Source organism: Salmo salar, chromosome ssa23, assembly GCF_905237065.1.
Source record: "Salmo salar chromosome ssa23, Ssal_v3.1, whole genome shotgun sequence".
Classification (NCBI taxonomy): Eukaryota; Metazoa; Chordata; class Actinopteri; order Salmoniformes; family Salmonidae; genus Salmo; species Salmo salar.
In genome coordinates this window covers 39,461,397-39,475,285 of record NC_059464.1, presented here as the reverse complement: position 1 = coordinate 39,475,285, position 13,889 = coordinate 39,461,397, and the positions used below count along the sequence as shown (strand labels likewise).

General features: G+C 42.4%; 1 protein-coding gene across 8 annotated transcripts in view; it reads left to right on the top strand.

Moving 5' to 3' along the window:
* Positions 1–3,475: 3,475 nt before the first annotated feature.
* LOC106584600 (GRAM domain-containing protein 4) overlaps positions 3,476–13,889 on the top strand; it is a 53,556-nt gene continuing 43,142 nt past the window's right edge. For 2 of the 8 annotated variants that reach the window (XM_045706441.1, XM_045706442.1), the window contains exons 1-2: positions 3,478–3,775; positions 13,341–13,554. In XM_045706441.1, coding sequence (XP_045562397.1) covers positions 3,747–3,775; positions 13,341–13,554 — 243 coding nt within the window. In that variant the 5' untranslated portion in view covers positions 3,478–3,746. Of the gene's footprint in view, positions 3,776–13,340; positions 13,567–13,889 lie in introns of all 8 variants that reach the window. The other 6 variants (XM_045706440.1, XM_045706439.1, XM_045706438.1 and 3 more) reach the window with 5 other exon arrangements.

Genomic DNA, 13,889 nt, shown 5'->3' with positions numbered 1-13,889 from the left:
GGAGTTTGCCAAAAGGCACCTAAAGGACGCAGACCATGATCTGATAAAAAAAAGATTGAACTCTTTGGCCTGAATGCCAATTGTCACATCTGGAGGAAACGTGGCACCATCCCTACAGTGAAGCATGGTGGTGGCAGCATCATGCTGTGGGGATGTTTTTCAGCGGCAGGATCGAAGGAAAGATCAATGGAGCAAAGTACAGAGAGATTCTTGACGAAAGCACTCCAGAGTGCTCAGGACCTCAGACTGGGGTGAATGTTCACCTTCCAACAAGACAACGACCCTAAGCATACAGCCAAGACAACGCAGGAGTGGCTTCGGGACAAGTCTCTAAATGTCCTTGAGTGCCCCAGACAGAGTCCGGACTTGAACCCGATCGAACATCTCTGGAGAGACCTGAACATAGCTGTGCAGTGACGCTCCCCATCCAACCTGACAGAGCCTGAGAGGACCTGCAGAGAAGAATGGGAGGATCTCCCCAAATACAGATGTACCAAGCTTGTAGCGTCATACCCAAGAGTCGAGGCTGTAATCGCTGCCAAAGGTGCTTCAACAAAGTACTGAGTAAAGGGTCTGAATACTTATGTAAATGTGATATTTCAGTTTAAGTTTGCAAAACATTTCTGAAAACCTGTTTTTGCTTTGGCATTATGGGGTATTGTGTGTAGATTGATGAGGGGAAAAAAACGATTTAATACATTTTAGAGTAAGGCTGTAACGTAACAACATGTGGACAAAGTCAAGGGGTCTGAATACTTTCCAAATGCACTGTAGTACACAGTAGGCTACTTTAGAAGAAATGTCTGTGCATCCAAATGTTCTACTGTATTTTAGGGAAAATATATCAATGTCATTTACTTTTATTCATCCTTTTTTCAAAAATAATGAAATACGATTTGCAGTGTTGGAAGAAATCAAATACGATCAACTCACAAGATGCTGGCAAGTATAATGTGATACTGCCAACTTGTGGTCATTGTGGAACACAACACCTGTAATGTTTTCTTGAAACGTGTTTAGATTTTTTGCAAGAGCTCCAGATCAGAATTGACATTATAATGGAATACATTCAAGGCTCTGAATATATCCTAGAAGAACAAAGTAACATGCATGAACAATGAAGAGAGATGTACATATGAACTTTACCGGTGTGGTAGATTGTTTTACTACTTTTTAAACCAAGTATACTCAGTACACTACTTCTATTGCGCGATAGTGCATACAAGGGCACACTTTTGGAGAAGTTTGGCGAAGCGGTGGCTGTGTCCTTTGAAGCCCTAAAAACAACAAATTTTCAGCTTTACCCCACACTTTGACACATTTGGGGGAGAATGCAGGCCCAACACTACAGTACATGAGAACAAAAACATTTATGGAGGTTCCCCCATTAGAGTGGTCAAGGACCCTAAAAGAGTCATTAAGGGGGTTCCCCTTACCTGATGATGACCAGTAACACCATGTAGTATGTGGTGAGAACTTCACAATGCTGCCTGGGAGGAGGAACAGGCCCAACAACTGAAGCAACAGGAAGCCACCCTGTTCATGTGCTGCCTGCAGCAGAGATTAGGCAGTTTAACCTTTTCATTCATCTTGTGACCTTTTCATTGTATTCAGGTACTTTTATTTTCCATGTTTGAGATGTTGTAATATAAATAATATAAACAATTTGAATGTTTTTTTTTTAAGTACATGCTTCTCAGTACACTACCAGTCAAACAGGTGTGCCTTCTTAAATGTTAATTTGTGGAATTCTTTCCTTCTTAATACGTTTGAGACAATCAGTTGTGTTGTGACAAGGTAGGGGGGTATACAGAAGATATTTAGTAAAAGACCAAGTCCATATTATGGCAAGAACAGCTCAAATAGGCAAAGAGAAATGACAGTCCATAATTACTTTAAGACATGAAGGTCAATCAATACGGAAAATTTAAAGAACTTTGAAAGTTTCTTCAAGTGTAGTCCCAAAAAGAGTTACTTCTGCTACAGAGGATAAGTTCATTAGAGATACCAGCCTCAGAAATTGCAGCCCAAATAAATGCTTCACAGAGTTCAAGTAACAGACACATCTGAACATCAACTGTTCAGAGGAGACTGTGAATCAGACCTTCATGGTCCAATTGCTGCAAAGAAACCACTACTAAAGGACACCAATAATAAAAAGAGACTGGCTTGGGCCAAGAAACACGAGCAATGAACATTAGACCAGTGGAAATCTGTCCTTCGGTCTGTAGTCCAAATTGGAGTTTTTTGGTTCCAACTGCCGTGTCTTTGTGGGGCGTGCTGTGGGTGAACGGATGATCTCCGCATGTATATTTCCCACTGTAAAGCATGGAGGAGGAGGTGTTATGGTGTGGGGTGTTTTCCTGGTGACACTGTCTGTGATTTATTTAGAATTCAAGGCACACTTAACCAGCATGGCTACCACAGCATTCTGCAGCGATACGCCACCCCATCTGGTTTGGGCTTAGAGGGACTATCATTTGTTTTTCAACAGGACAATGACCCAACACTCCAGGCTGAGTACGGGCTATTTTACCAAGAAGGAGAGTGATGGAGTGCTGCATCAGATGACCTGGCCTCCACAATCCCCCGACCTCAACCAAATTGAGATTTTTAGGGGGATGAATTGGAAAAGCAGCCATCAAGTGCTCAGCATATGTGGGAACTCCTTCACGATTGTTGGAAAAGCATTCCAGGTGAAGCTGGTTGAGAGAATGCCAAGAGTGTGCAAAGCTGTCATCAAGGCAAAAGGTGGCTATTTGAAGAATCTCAAATATAAAATATATTTTGATTTGTTTAACACTTTTTGGTTACTACATGATTCCATATGTGTTATTTCATAGTGTTGATGTATTCACTATTATTTTACAATGTAGAAAATAAAGAAAAACCCTTGAATGAGTAGGTGTTCTAAAACTTTTGATAGGTAGTGTACATAACATAGTATAACATAGTGGGGTCCTCCTATAGCATTTTTCAGACTCCACCATACCCCCAGTGACCTTCACCATACTCACACTGACCCTTCACATCAATGTAGCCTTCCTGCAGAAGCCCTCTTCCTCCTGAGCAAAAGACCCATGACACCCAACAGACAGGAGATCACCCCCTGGGTATGAGACCCTAAAATGCACACATTGCAGCCTTCATCCTTCTCACCCATTGGCCTTACACCATTGGAAATTAAAACATGATATGCTCTAGCACTCTCAATGTTAATGGAAAAACTATTCTATCATGTCAATAGATCACAACTTTTTGGGGTGAAAGTTTCAGTATGTCTCTCTATAGGCCATACCTATAACACTCTGCCTACGTACGTTTATTTATAACTGTGTCACGTTTTAATTTTAGGATATTTCTTTGTGTAGCTAGTTGCTGTTGAAAAGAAACTCTGTACTGTGAAAACATTAATTGGCGGCCCCTTTAAGAGTGTAGTCGCTGACATTGACGAAATTTCCTGGTAGCTTGAACGCCCCACTCACTGTAAGGCGACAACATAAATTTTAAACAGCGTATTGTTGTCGAATGAGTTCATGAAACTCGTAGAACGCAGCGGGACGTCATCGCCCCCCCCCCCCACCTTTTTTGTGTGTGTGGACCTCTTGTATTGTTTGCCATAAGATAATTTTATTTATGGAGTTCAATGTAAATACTTGGGCGTGAGCGGGGCGGACCAACGGAGGGTTTCTTTGAAACAAGGTGGCAGGTGGGAAAAGGCGACCTACGGAGTAACGACAGCGTTAATGAAACTTTGTTACCGATTTCGTTATGGGTAAGAAACTTTCTGACCGCTTCTTATTTATTCAACCCGATAGTTCTAAGTGCAACAGGCGTAGTCGTGTCGTGCAATTCATTTGGGTTAATTGCACGACGTTGGTTAAACTTGATATCACGCTCTCATTCTGCACTCATAAGCTACTCTAGATAGAGAACATGTTAACGTGTCTTCCCCTGACTGCACTTGAAGTTTTTGATACAATTATAATATACATGTTATTTCTTATCAATATGTAGTATTGCCTCTTAATTTTGTGTTAGCCATCAGTACGACTAAAATTGGATAATTTTGTGTCAGCTTTACAATAGTTATACAATGTAACAAAGTTCTTCATGATTATCTGGTGAGGTGCAACATTGTTAGCGTGACATGATAGCCTACACGTGTTGTATAAAACCTCACCCAAACGTCTTGCACCGGAACATTCAGATTCTGAGGTGGGCTGGGCATCCTGGGTTATCCCAGCTGTCAATAATCCTACCCCCCTCCATTAATACCATAACACAGTCCATATTACTGTAATCTTATATTAACCCCCTGATGTCTATTTCTCAAGAACAGAAAATATATTGGGAATTCCATGGCATTACTGAACTGCCCAAACAATTGGAGTGATGGGCTTTCACTAGGGTTGTATTCAATACATCTTGCAATGGAAACCATTTACAAGGGTTGGGCGGTATCCAGATGATTTTCATACTGTTTCCGTACCATACTGGGGTATATGGTATTACCGGCAGTGCACACAAGGGGCGCTATATCTTTCCAACTGTATTATATGTTTTTTGAAATATATGCTAAAAAAGTAATAGCAAGTTCCCATAGCGGACACTAGGTAAACGCTAACAAGCGCACAAACTAAATGCAAGAACAGCCAGTCCAGCTCAAAGTTATACAAGTATCTCAAAAGGCTACTCGCACTTGATGCAGGAGAAGATAGATTTTCTCCCCTGTAACCAAGAAGCTTGATCTTGCAAGCTAGCCACCTACAGCTAGCAAGTTAGCAAACCAAATACGTCGCTGGAGATGTATTTGGCACATCTTAGTTAATTTATAGTTATATATTTAGCAAGCAAACAGTGAATTAAGTGTAACTTGATCAACTCTCTTGTGCTGCTCAACAGTGATTAGTCACTTCATGATTGCTCCATGTGCTCTTTGTAAAAGAGCATGCAATGTGACTAGCTCTTGAATTTTTTTGTTGTTGTAAAAAATAGAGGAAGAGAGGAAATGCACTTTTAAGTTCTGCCTCTGAAGAATGATGGAGGCTACTTCTATGTATTCACAAATTGGGTGTGGGAGTTTCCATGTGGAGTTGATAAACATCGACAAATAGGGCACTGACAGCTGTCAGTGTAGCTAGCTAGCATGCTAACCTTATATAGATAGCTCGCTAATGTTATGTGTTACTGTTTTTTTTAAACTATATTCAAAAGATTAGCCAGCTGGCTCTATGGCTGGTTCTGTAGCTGGGTTGGTCGTAAGCATTGATTTAGGGAAAACATCACCACAGATGGATTTGACTTTGCCAACTATTGTTATCTTCAAATGTTAGTTTTCTTCCATAAATTGCGGCCGCAAATTCACAATAGAATAGTTAGAATAAGATGACGCTCTGGTAATATGGATAACTGTTGAAAGATACCTGATGTGTATTTATACATTGTAATGGACATGGTGCAACTTTTGGTAGGTAGGCTGCTAGCATGCTTCGGTACAACAAAGCCAAGTCAGCCCGTGCTCATTGTTCTCATAGGGGAAGTGAAATGATAGGCTACAATGGCTTTGCTCATGATCTATACTTAACTATACTTTTCTTGAATTCTGTTTTTTGCGGGAACCTTTTCATTATCTGGAAGACACTTGGGGGTTTATATCTAATGTTAAACCAATTAAAGCGGTGGAGAGTCTCGTGAAGCAAAACTTTGGTGGTCAAAACCATTCATCTTCGGGCGACGGGGTGAGCGGGTTTGCAAAATGCTATCATACCACGCAATTATACTATTTTATAAAATGGTCAGATATATATTACAGATTAGCTAAAATAAGTGAACATTTACAAATTATTCAATGGATTATGATAATTCTCTGGTATTTTAGTTTGCTCCATGGGTCAGTCGGCCAAGTGGACACAAGGCTGTTTGGCTCATCTCAGTCGTGAAAAGGAATAACTTTGCAGCTCTTTCTGATTGATAAACAATGCCATGCTGGTGGGTGGTAACTTTCAACTAAAACCCAGCCCTGAAATGAAACGTAGGCTGAAAAGAATGTGTCATATCATAGGAAAAGACATCTCCTGTGCTACATGCGCAACACGGACTCTGGATCATTGTTACTCTCTCTTCCGGGATGGCTACAAGTCCTTCCCTCACCCTCCGGCAAATCAGATCACGCCTTCATTCTGCTCCTCCCCACCTATATGCAGAATCTTAAACGGGAAGCTCCCGTGGTAAGAGCTGTTCAACGTTAGTCTGACCAATCGGAATCTATGCTTCAAGATTTAAAAAAATATTATTTCTTTTTTCACCCCTTTTTTCTCCCCAATTTCGTGGTATCCAATTGGTAGTAGTTACAGTCTTGTCTCATCGCTGCAACTCCCGTACGGACTCAGGAGAGGCGAAGGTCGAGAGCCATGCATCCTTCGAAACACAACCCAACCAAGCCGCACTGCTTCTTGACACAATGCCCATCCAACCCGGAAGCCAGCCGCACCAATGTGTCGGAGGAAACACCGTACACCTGGTGACTGTTTCACTGCCCCCGGCCTGCCACAGGAGTCACTAGTGTGCGATGAGACAAGGATATCCCTGCCGGCCAAACCCTCCCTAACCCGGACGACGCTGGGCCAATTGTGCGCCACCCCATGGGCCTCCCGGTCGCGGCCGGCTGCGACAGAGCCTGGAGTCGAACCCAGAATCTCTAGTGGCCTTAGACCACTGCGCCACCCGGGAGGTCGCTTCAAGATTGTTTTGATCACGCGGACTGAAAAATGTTCTTGGTCGACTCTGAGAATAGTATTGACGTATACACTGACTCGGTGACTGGGTTCATCAGGAAGTGCATATAGAAAATGTTGTTCCCACGGTGACGATTAGACCTTATCCAAACCAAAAAGACATGGATAAATGGTAGCATTCGCACAAAACTGAAAGTGCGAAACACAGCATTTAACCATGGTAAGTTGACTGGGACCATGGATCTGTACCAGCTACAACCTCCGTAAGGCAATCAGAGGCAAACCAACAGTACAAGGTAGGGCTGGGCTGTATTCCATATTTTACCATATACCGGTATTGATGCATGGAGCAGTTTGGGTTTTTACTTTACCTTCTATAACGGTATTTGAATGTTTGGTTTGTTAAATGTGATACGCCGTCTAATGCCCATTTTTATAATTTACTCCGCTACTTGAGTAATCTCTCTCTCTCTCTCGCGATCTCGCTCTCTCATGATCTCTCTCTCGCGATCGATCTCTCTCGACCTAGTCCCACCCCGTCACTCAGGATTGCATTTGTTTCTTGACCGCATGGTCAATGCAGCACAAACAACAATGTTGTTTCCAATTTTGATCTTAATATAATTACAATATTAGTTTGTTTCTTACATCTGCAAACAGCTAGTTTGTATTTTATTAGCAAATTAAGCTGAATCGTGTTAGCCACTAATGCTAATCGCTTGTTAGCTGGCTAGCTAATACAGCCTGATACCAGTGCTGGTGGAGGCCTAAATCAGCATGTTTTTGTGCAACAGTATCTTCTAAATCAAAGAGGAATAGGTGAAGCATGAATATGTTGGCTATGTGAATAAAGATTTAATGTAGCCAAAGATTATAGGGACCCCTAGGAAACAATGAACACCACTTTGGTTCCTATCCTGTCACAATAACTCGTCCATGGCATTTTCATTTGTTGTCATGTCAAACAACACTGTATTCAAAGTGCCCACTATTTATATTCTAACTATAGAACTCTATTTCCATGATTTCAAAAGTTCACCCAAGTGTTTTGGTCTAAATCGCAATTGCAACATTTGGTTAAAAACAAGGCCTAGTATTTTTGCCCATATTGTGGAAATGATCTCAAATGGAGTGCAGGAAATGCAGAAATTGATGGAAATGTAGGAAATTATTTTAGGTTGTATGGAACAGTCCCGTGTGGCTCAGTTGGAAGAGCATGGTGTTTGCAACACCAGGGTTGTGGGTTCGATTCCCACGGGGGAGCAGTACGGAGAGAAAAATGTATGAAATGTATGCATTCACTACTGTAAGTCGCTCTGGATAAGAGTGTCTGCTAAATTACTAAAATGTAAAACAATCAGAATGGAGAAAGACCCATTGAAATAATTTAGAATATATTTGTTGCCACCATAGGGTCACACTACTCATAAAGCAAATTTAGAACTTTTATACATTTTTAATGATTTTTTAAAATTGTATTTAACCAGGTAGGCAAGTTGAGAATAAGTTCTCATTTACAATTGCGACCTGGCCAAGATAAAGCATTAATAAAAAAACATACAATTCTGTCATTTGAAAAATTCCATTGATATGATATTTTGGCCATAGAACACAGAAAGGGCATCAACACTGTCACATGACCACAATCACGGATTATAAAGGGAAAACCAGACATGTTGCGGACACAGACGCCTCGCTCCAAGCTCAAAGCTCATCAATAAGCTAAGGACCATGGGACTAAACACCTCCCTCTGCAACTGGATCCTTGACTTCCTGATGGGCCGCCCCCAGGTGGTTAGGGTAGGTAACAACCCATCCACCACGCTGATCCTCAACATGGGCCCCTCAGGGGTGCGTGCTCAGTCCCCTCCTGTACTCCCTGTTCACTCATGACTGCACGGCCAGGCACGACTCCAACACCATCATTCAATTTGCCGATGACACAAGTGGTAGGCCTGATCACCGACAAGACAGCCTATAGGGAGGAGGTCGGAGACCTGGCCATGTGGTGCCAGGACTTCTCCCTCAACGTGATGAAGACAAAGGAGATGATTGTGGACTTCAGGAAAAAGAGGACCGAGCACGCCTCCATTCTCATCTGCAGTGGAGCAGGTTGAGAGCTTCAAGTTCCTTGGTGTCCACATCACCAAGAAACTAACATGAGCCAAGCACCCCAAGTCAGTTGTGAAGAGGGCACGACAAAACCTATTTCCTCTCAGGAGACTGAAAAGATTTGGCATGGGTCCTCAGATCCACAAAAGGTTCTACAGCTGCACCATCGAGAGCATCCTGACTGGTTGCATCACTGCCTGGTATGGCAAGGCACTACAGAGGGTAGTGCGAACGGCCCAGTACATCGCGGGGGCCAAGCTTCCTGCCATCCAGGACCTCTTTACCAGGCGGTGTCAGAGGAAGGACCTAAAAATGGTCAAAGACCCCAGTTACCCCAGTCATAGACTGTTCTCTCTGCTGCCGCACGGCAAGCGCTACCTGAGTGCCAAGTCTAGGTCCAAGAGGCTTCTAAACAGCTTCTACCCCCAAGCCATAAGACTCCTGAACATTTAGTCAAATGGCTACCCAGACTATTTGCATTGCCCTTTTTTACACCACTGCTACTTTGTCATCTATGCATAGTCACTTTGTAAGCATTTCACTGTAAGTTCCACACCTGTTGTATTCGGCACATGTGACTAATTAAATGTTATTTGATTCGGGCGCAACAGTGCCTCTTCAACCTCAGGAGGCTGAAGAAATTCAACTTGGCCCCTAAGACTCTCACAAACTTCTACAGATGCACTATTGAGAGCATCCTGTCGGGCTGTATCACTGCCTGGTACAGCAATTGCACCGTCCGCAACAACAGGGCTCTCCAAGGGGTGGTGTGGTCAGCCTAACGCAATACCAGGGCACACAGCATTTCCTCCAGGACATATACAGCACCTGGTGTCACAGGAAGGCCAAGAAGATCATCAAGGACCTCAGCCACCCGATCCACGGCCTGGTCACCCTCCTACCATCTAGAAGGCAGTACAATCCAGGTGCATAAAAGCTGGGACAGAGAGACTGCGAAACAGCTTTTATCTCAAGGCCATCAGACTGTTAAACAGTCAACACTAGCCGGCCACCGCCCAGTATCCTGTCCTGAACCTTAGTCCCTGTTCTAGCCAGCAACCATCCGGTACTCTACCCTGAATCTTCAGAGACTGCTGCCGTATGTACATATTCATTAAACACTGGTCACTTTAATAATGTTTACATACTGTTTCACCCACTTTATATGTATATACTGTATTCTAGTCATGGCTCATCCTATATAATTTTATTTATTTTTATGGATTGTGTGTATTGTTTTTTATTTATTGCTGCACTGTTGGAGCTAGAAACACAAGCATTTCTCTGCACCTGTGATAACATCTGAGCCTCTGTGTATGTGACCAATAAACGTTGATTTGATTTGACTTGCACAAAGTGGGCAGTTTGGATTTGTCACTTCATATCATACTTTGACAAACATTATGAATAACTGACTTAAATTGTTGTGCAACAATTTTTGCAAATGTATTAAGTTAAAAACATACCTTATTTACATACATATTCAGACCCTTTGGTATGAGACTTGAAATTGAGCTCAGGTCCATCTTGTTTGCATTGATCATCCTTGAGATGTTTCTACAACTTGATTGGAATCCACCTGTGGTAAACTCAATTGATTGGACATGATTTGGAAAGTCACACACCTGTTTATATAAGGTTCCACAGTTGAAAATGCATGTCAGAGCAAAAACCAAGCCATGAGGCCCTTTCCTCCTCCTCAGTAACTTGCCATGACTGAATAGAAATATAGAGCAGGGTTCCCTGACTAGTGGGGTTATTTTATTTGTATAATGGAGAGCTATGTTATTGTATACAAATGGAAGCATGGTTTGAAATGATTGTTTTAGCCCAATATTATTATGCTTCTTGCGGTCAATTTGCAGTCTAAAATATATTTGGTATGATGTTCTGACCATCCACTGAAGAAATAATTGTCCCACTGCTGAATCTAGTCGATGATCCCTGGCGTAAAGGATTTAGGTTTTCTCTCTCATTGCTCTGTTTTACTTTACACAGACAAACACCTTTCTGATTATGATTTTGTCACAATCTGTAGGGATCAGCTTATGTCAAACCCCTTAACTCAGAAAAGATTAATGGTTAACCGGAGGAAATGGGTGCGTGACTTGCACAGGCCGATCTTGTCCAACACACTGATTGTCTGTTGATTGATGAGCCCTCCCCAGCACCCCACTCCTGTGGATTAATGGACAGGCTGCCACTATAAACCTCTGGTAGTATTATTCATTACCACATGAGGCCTGTCGTCCGTGAGCTGGATCTAGAATGAGACGGACTACCCTGGAGCTTTATACACTGGACAAAATTATAAAGGCTACCTGTAAAGTTTTTCTTGAACTGAAATATAAGATCCCAGAGATTATCCATATGGACATAAAGCATATTTCTCTAAAATTTTGTACACAAATTAGTTTACTTTCCTGTTAGTCAGCATTTCTCCTTTACCAAGATAATCCATCCACCTGACAGGTGTGGCATATCAAGAAGCTGGTTTAAACAGCATGATCATTATACAGGTGCACAGGTGGGGACAACAGGTGGGGACAATTAAAGGCCACTCTAAAATGTGCAGTTTTGTCACACAACACAATGTCACAAATGTCTCAAATTTTTGGGGAGTGTGCAATTGGCATGCTGACTGCAGGAATGCCCACCAGAGGTGTTGCCAGAAAATGTCATTTCTCTACCATAAGCCGCCTCCAATGTCGTTTTAGAGAACTTGGCAGTACGTCCAACTGGCCTCTCAACAGCAGACCATGCGTATGATGTCTTATGGGCGAGAGGTTTGCTGGTGTGAACGTTGTGAACAGATTGTCCCATGGTGGGGTTATGGTATGGACAGGCATAAGCTACGGACAACAAACACAATTGCATTTTATCGATGGCAATTTGAATGCACAGAGATACCATGACGAGATGCTGAGGCCCATTGTCGTGCCACTCATCCGCCGCCATGACATGTTTCAGCATGATAATGCACGGCCCCATGTCACAAGGATCTGTGCACAATTCCTGGAAGCTGAAAATGTCCCAGTTCTTCCATGGCCGGCATTCTCACCAGACATGTAACCCATTAAGCATGTATTGGATGCTCTCCATCGACGTGTACGTCAGCGTGTTTTAGTTCCCGCCAATATCCAGAAAGTTCGCACAGCTATTGAAGAAGATTGGGACAACATTCCAAGGGCCACAATCAACAGCTTGATCAACTCTATACGAAGGAGATGTCGTGCTGCATGAGGCAAATGGTGGTAACACCAGATACTGGCTGGTTTTCTGATCCACGCCTCTTCCTTTTTTTTAAAGATATCTGTGACCAACAGATGCTTATCTGAATTCCCAGTCATGTGACATCCATAAATTAGGTCCAAATAAATTCATTTCAATTGACTGATTTCCTTATGATCTGTAACTCAGTTACAACAATTTCAAAGATTTATGTTTCATTTTTAATTTTTGTTCAGTTTATTTTCAGAGCAGGCAACACATGTTTGATCCCAGGATGTGTTTTATACTATAGGTCAGTCTGGTAGCACTCCTGAGGGCGGGTTCCAATTCTGTACTTCTGATTGGCTTTCTTCTGTGCTCTGGGTGGAAATGCAGGATCTAAGATTTTAATTCCTCCTAAATTTAAACTTGGGATCTAATCTTATAAAGGGCAACTAATTTCACCCATCTCGTGATGAATGGGTGCTATGATGCGATGATGAAATCTGGCCGTGTACCACATCTCTTTCTCTCTTTTTCACTTTCTCTCTTTTCCACTCAATCTTTCAGTTTCTTCCCGATCTCGCTCTCTGGGCAGAGGCTAAAGGGTCCAGCTTTCTGTCTTACCTAGGTACAGTAAAGAGATCATGCAGGGGCGGCCCAGTCCAAAAATGATTGCCCAACTCACCCGCACACCTTCCGTCACAAGCCCATTGGCCTCATACCACTCGGACCCTACTTTAGGAAGCTGGTGCAACATGTATAACCATCCAGTTAAGTTTTGGTGAAAGAATACTTTTTAGAATAGTGGATTCTAGATTACAAGGGGTCAAAGTTAAGAAGGTAGAATATAGACATTTGGCTATCATAATACTGAATGTTTATTGTATCTTAATTTCCTTTTAAGGCTGAAGTATTCAATGTTTCCATTGTCTAATCATAGGGATAAGTGATATGGGAGTTGTTCATTCTCCAATAAGTCTCATTACTGATATGAGTAGAGGGTTTTATTTCTCCCGTAGGAGATTGCAGAGAAATGTCATGCTGAATTGAATGACTATGTGGATGCAATTCATACCATCCTGCTGCCTGTAGTAGAATGCAACGTCATGTGGAGTGCACATCTTTGAGTTGGCATTTCAAATTGCTCATATAGAATTTTCAGATATTTTTATTGAAGACAATTCAACACTTATCTCATGGAGACGTACCCTGCTCAGTGAGTTGCCGGTACAGTATTTGATTGTAATCACCTGTCTTTCTTCCTTTTTGTCCCTGCAGGGATGCCATATGCCACGTTAAGATAAAGACCAAGACGACTGTGTTGAACATGCTAAAGCGATTGGACAAAATCCGGTTTCGGGGCCAACGGCCAGACGTGTTCCTGGATCTGGGTGAATCGCCCAACACATCTGACACTGAATGTAGCGAAGAGATTCTGATGAAGCCTAAGCCCTTGCTTAAAATTAAAGACACGGAAGAACTGCAAGACCCTGTGAGTGCTCCTGTAAGTGAATATTGGTATTATAATATAACCAGAGAAATTGTATCTCTTCAGACTCTTCACTTCCCCTAATTCTCTCTCAAACAAAATACGTCTTTGTTTTGCATTCCTAATCTAGTTTGACATCTTCCAGATCACTTCATGAAGTCCACTGACTCGCCATCTTGACGTGCCGCCGCCAGTTTCAGAGGAATTTTGGCCAAAATGTCTTCCTTTTGATGTTTATTCAAACCCCTTTCTGTTGATTTAGTCCACTCGAGGATTGAGAGAAAGCTGTCCAACTGCTGTCTGCGTCACTGCAGGCCTTAGTCAGACTAGAGCAGACC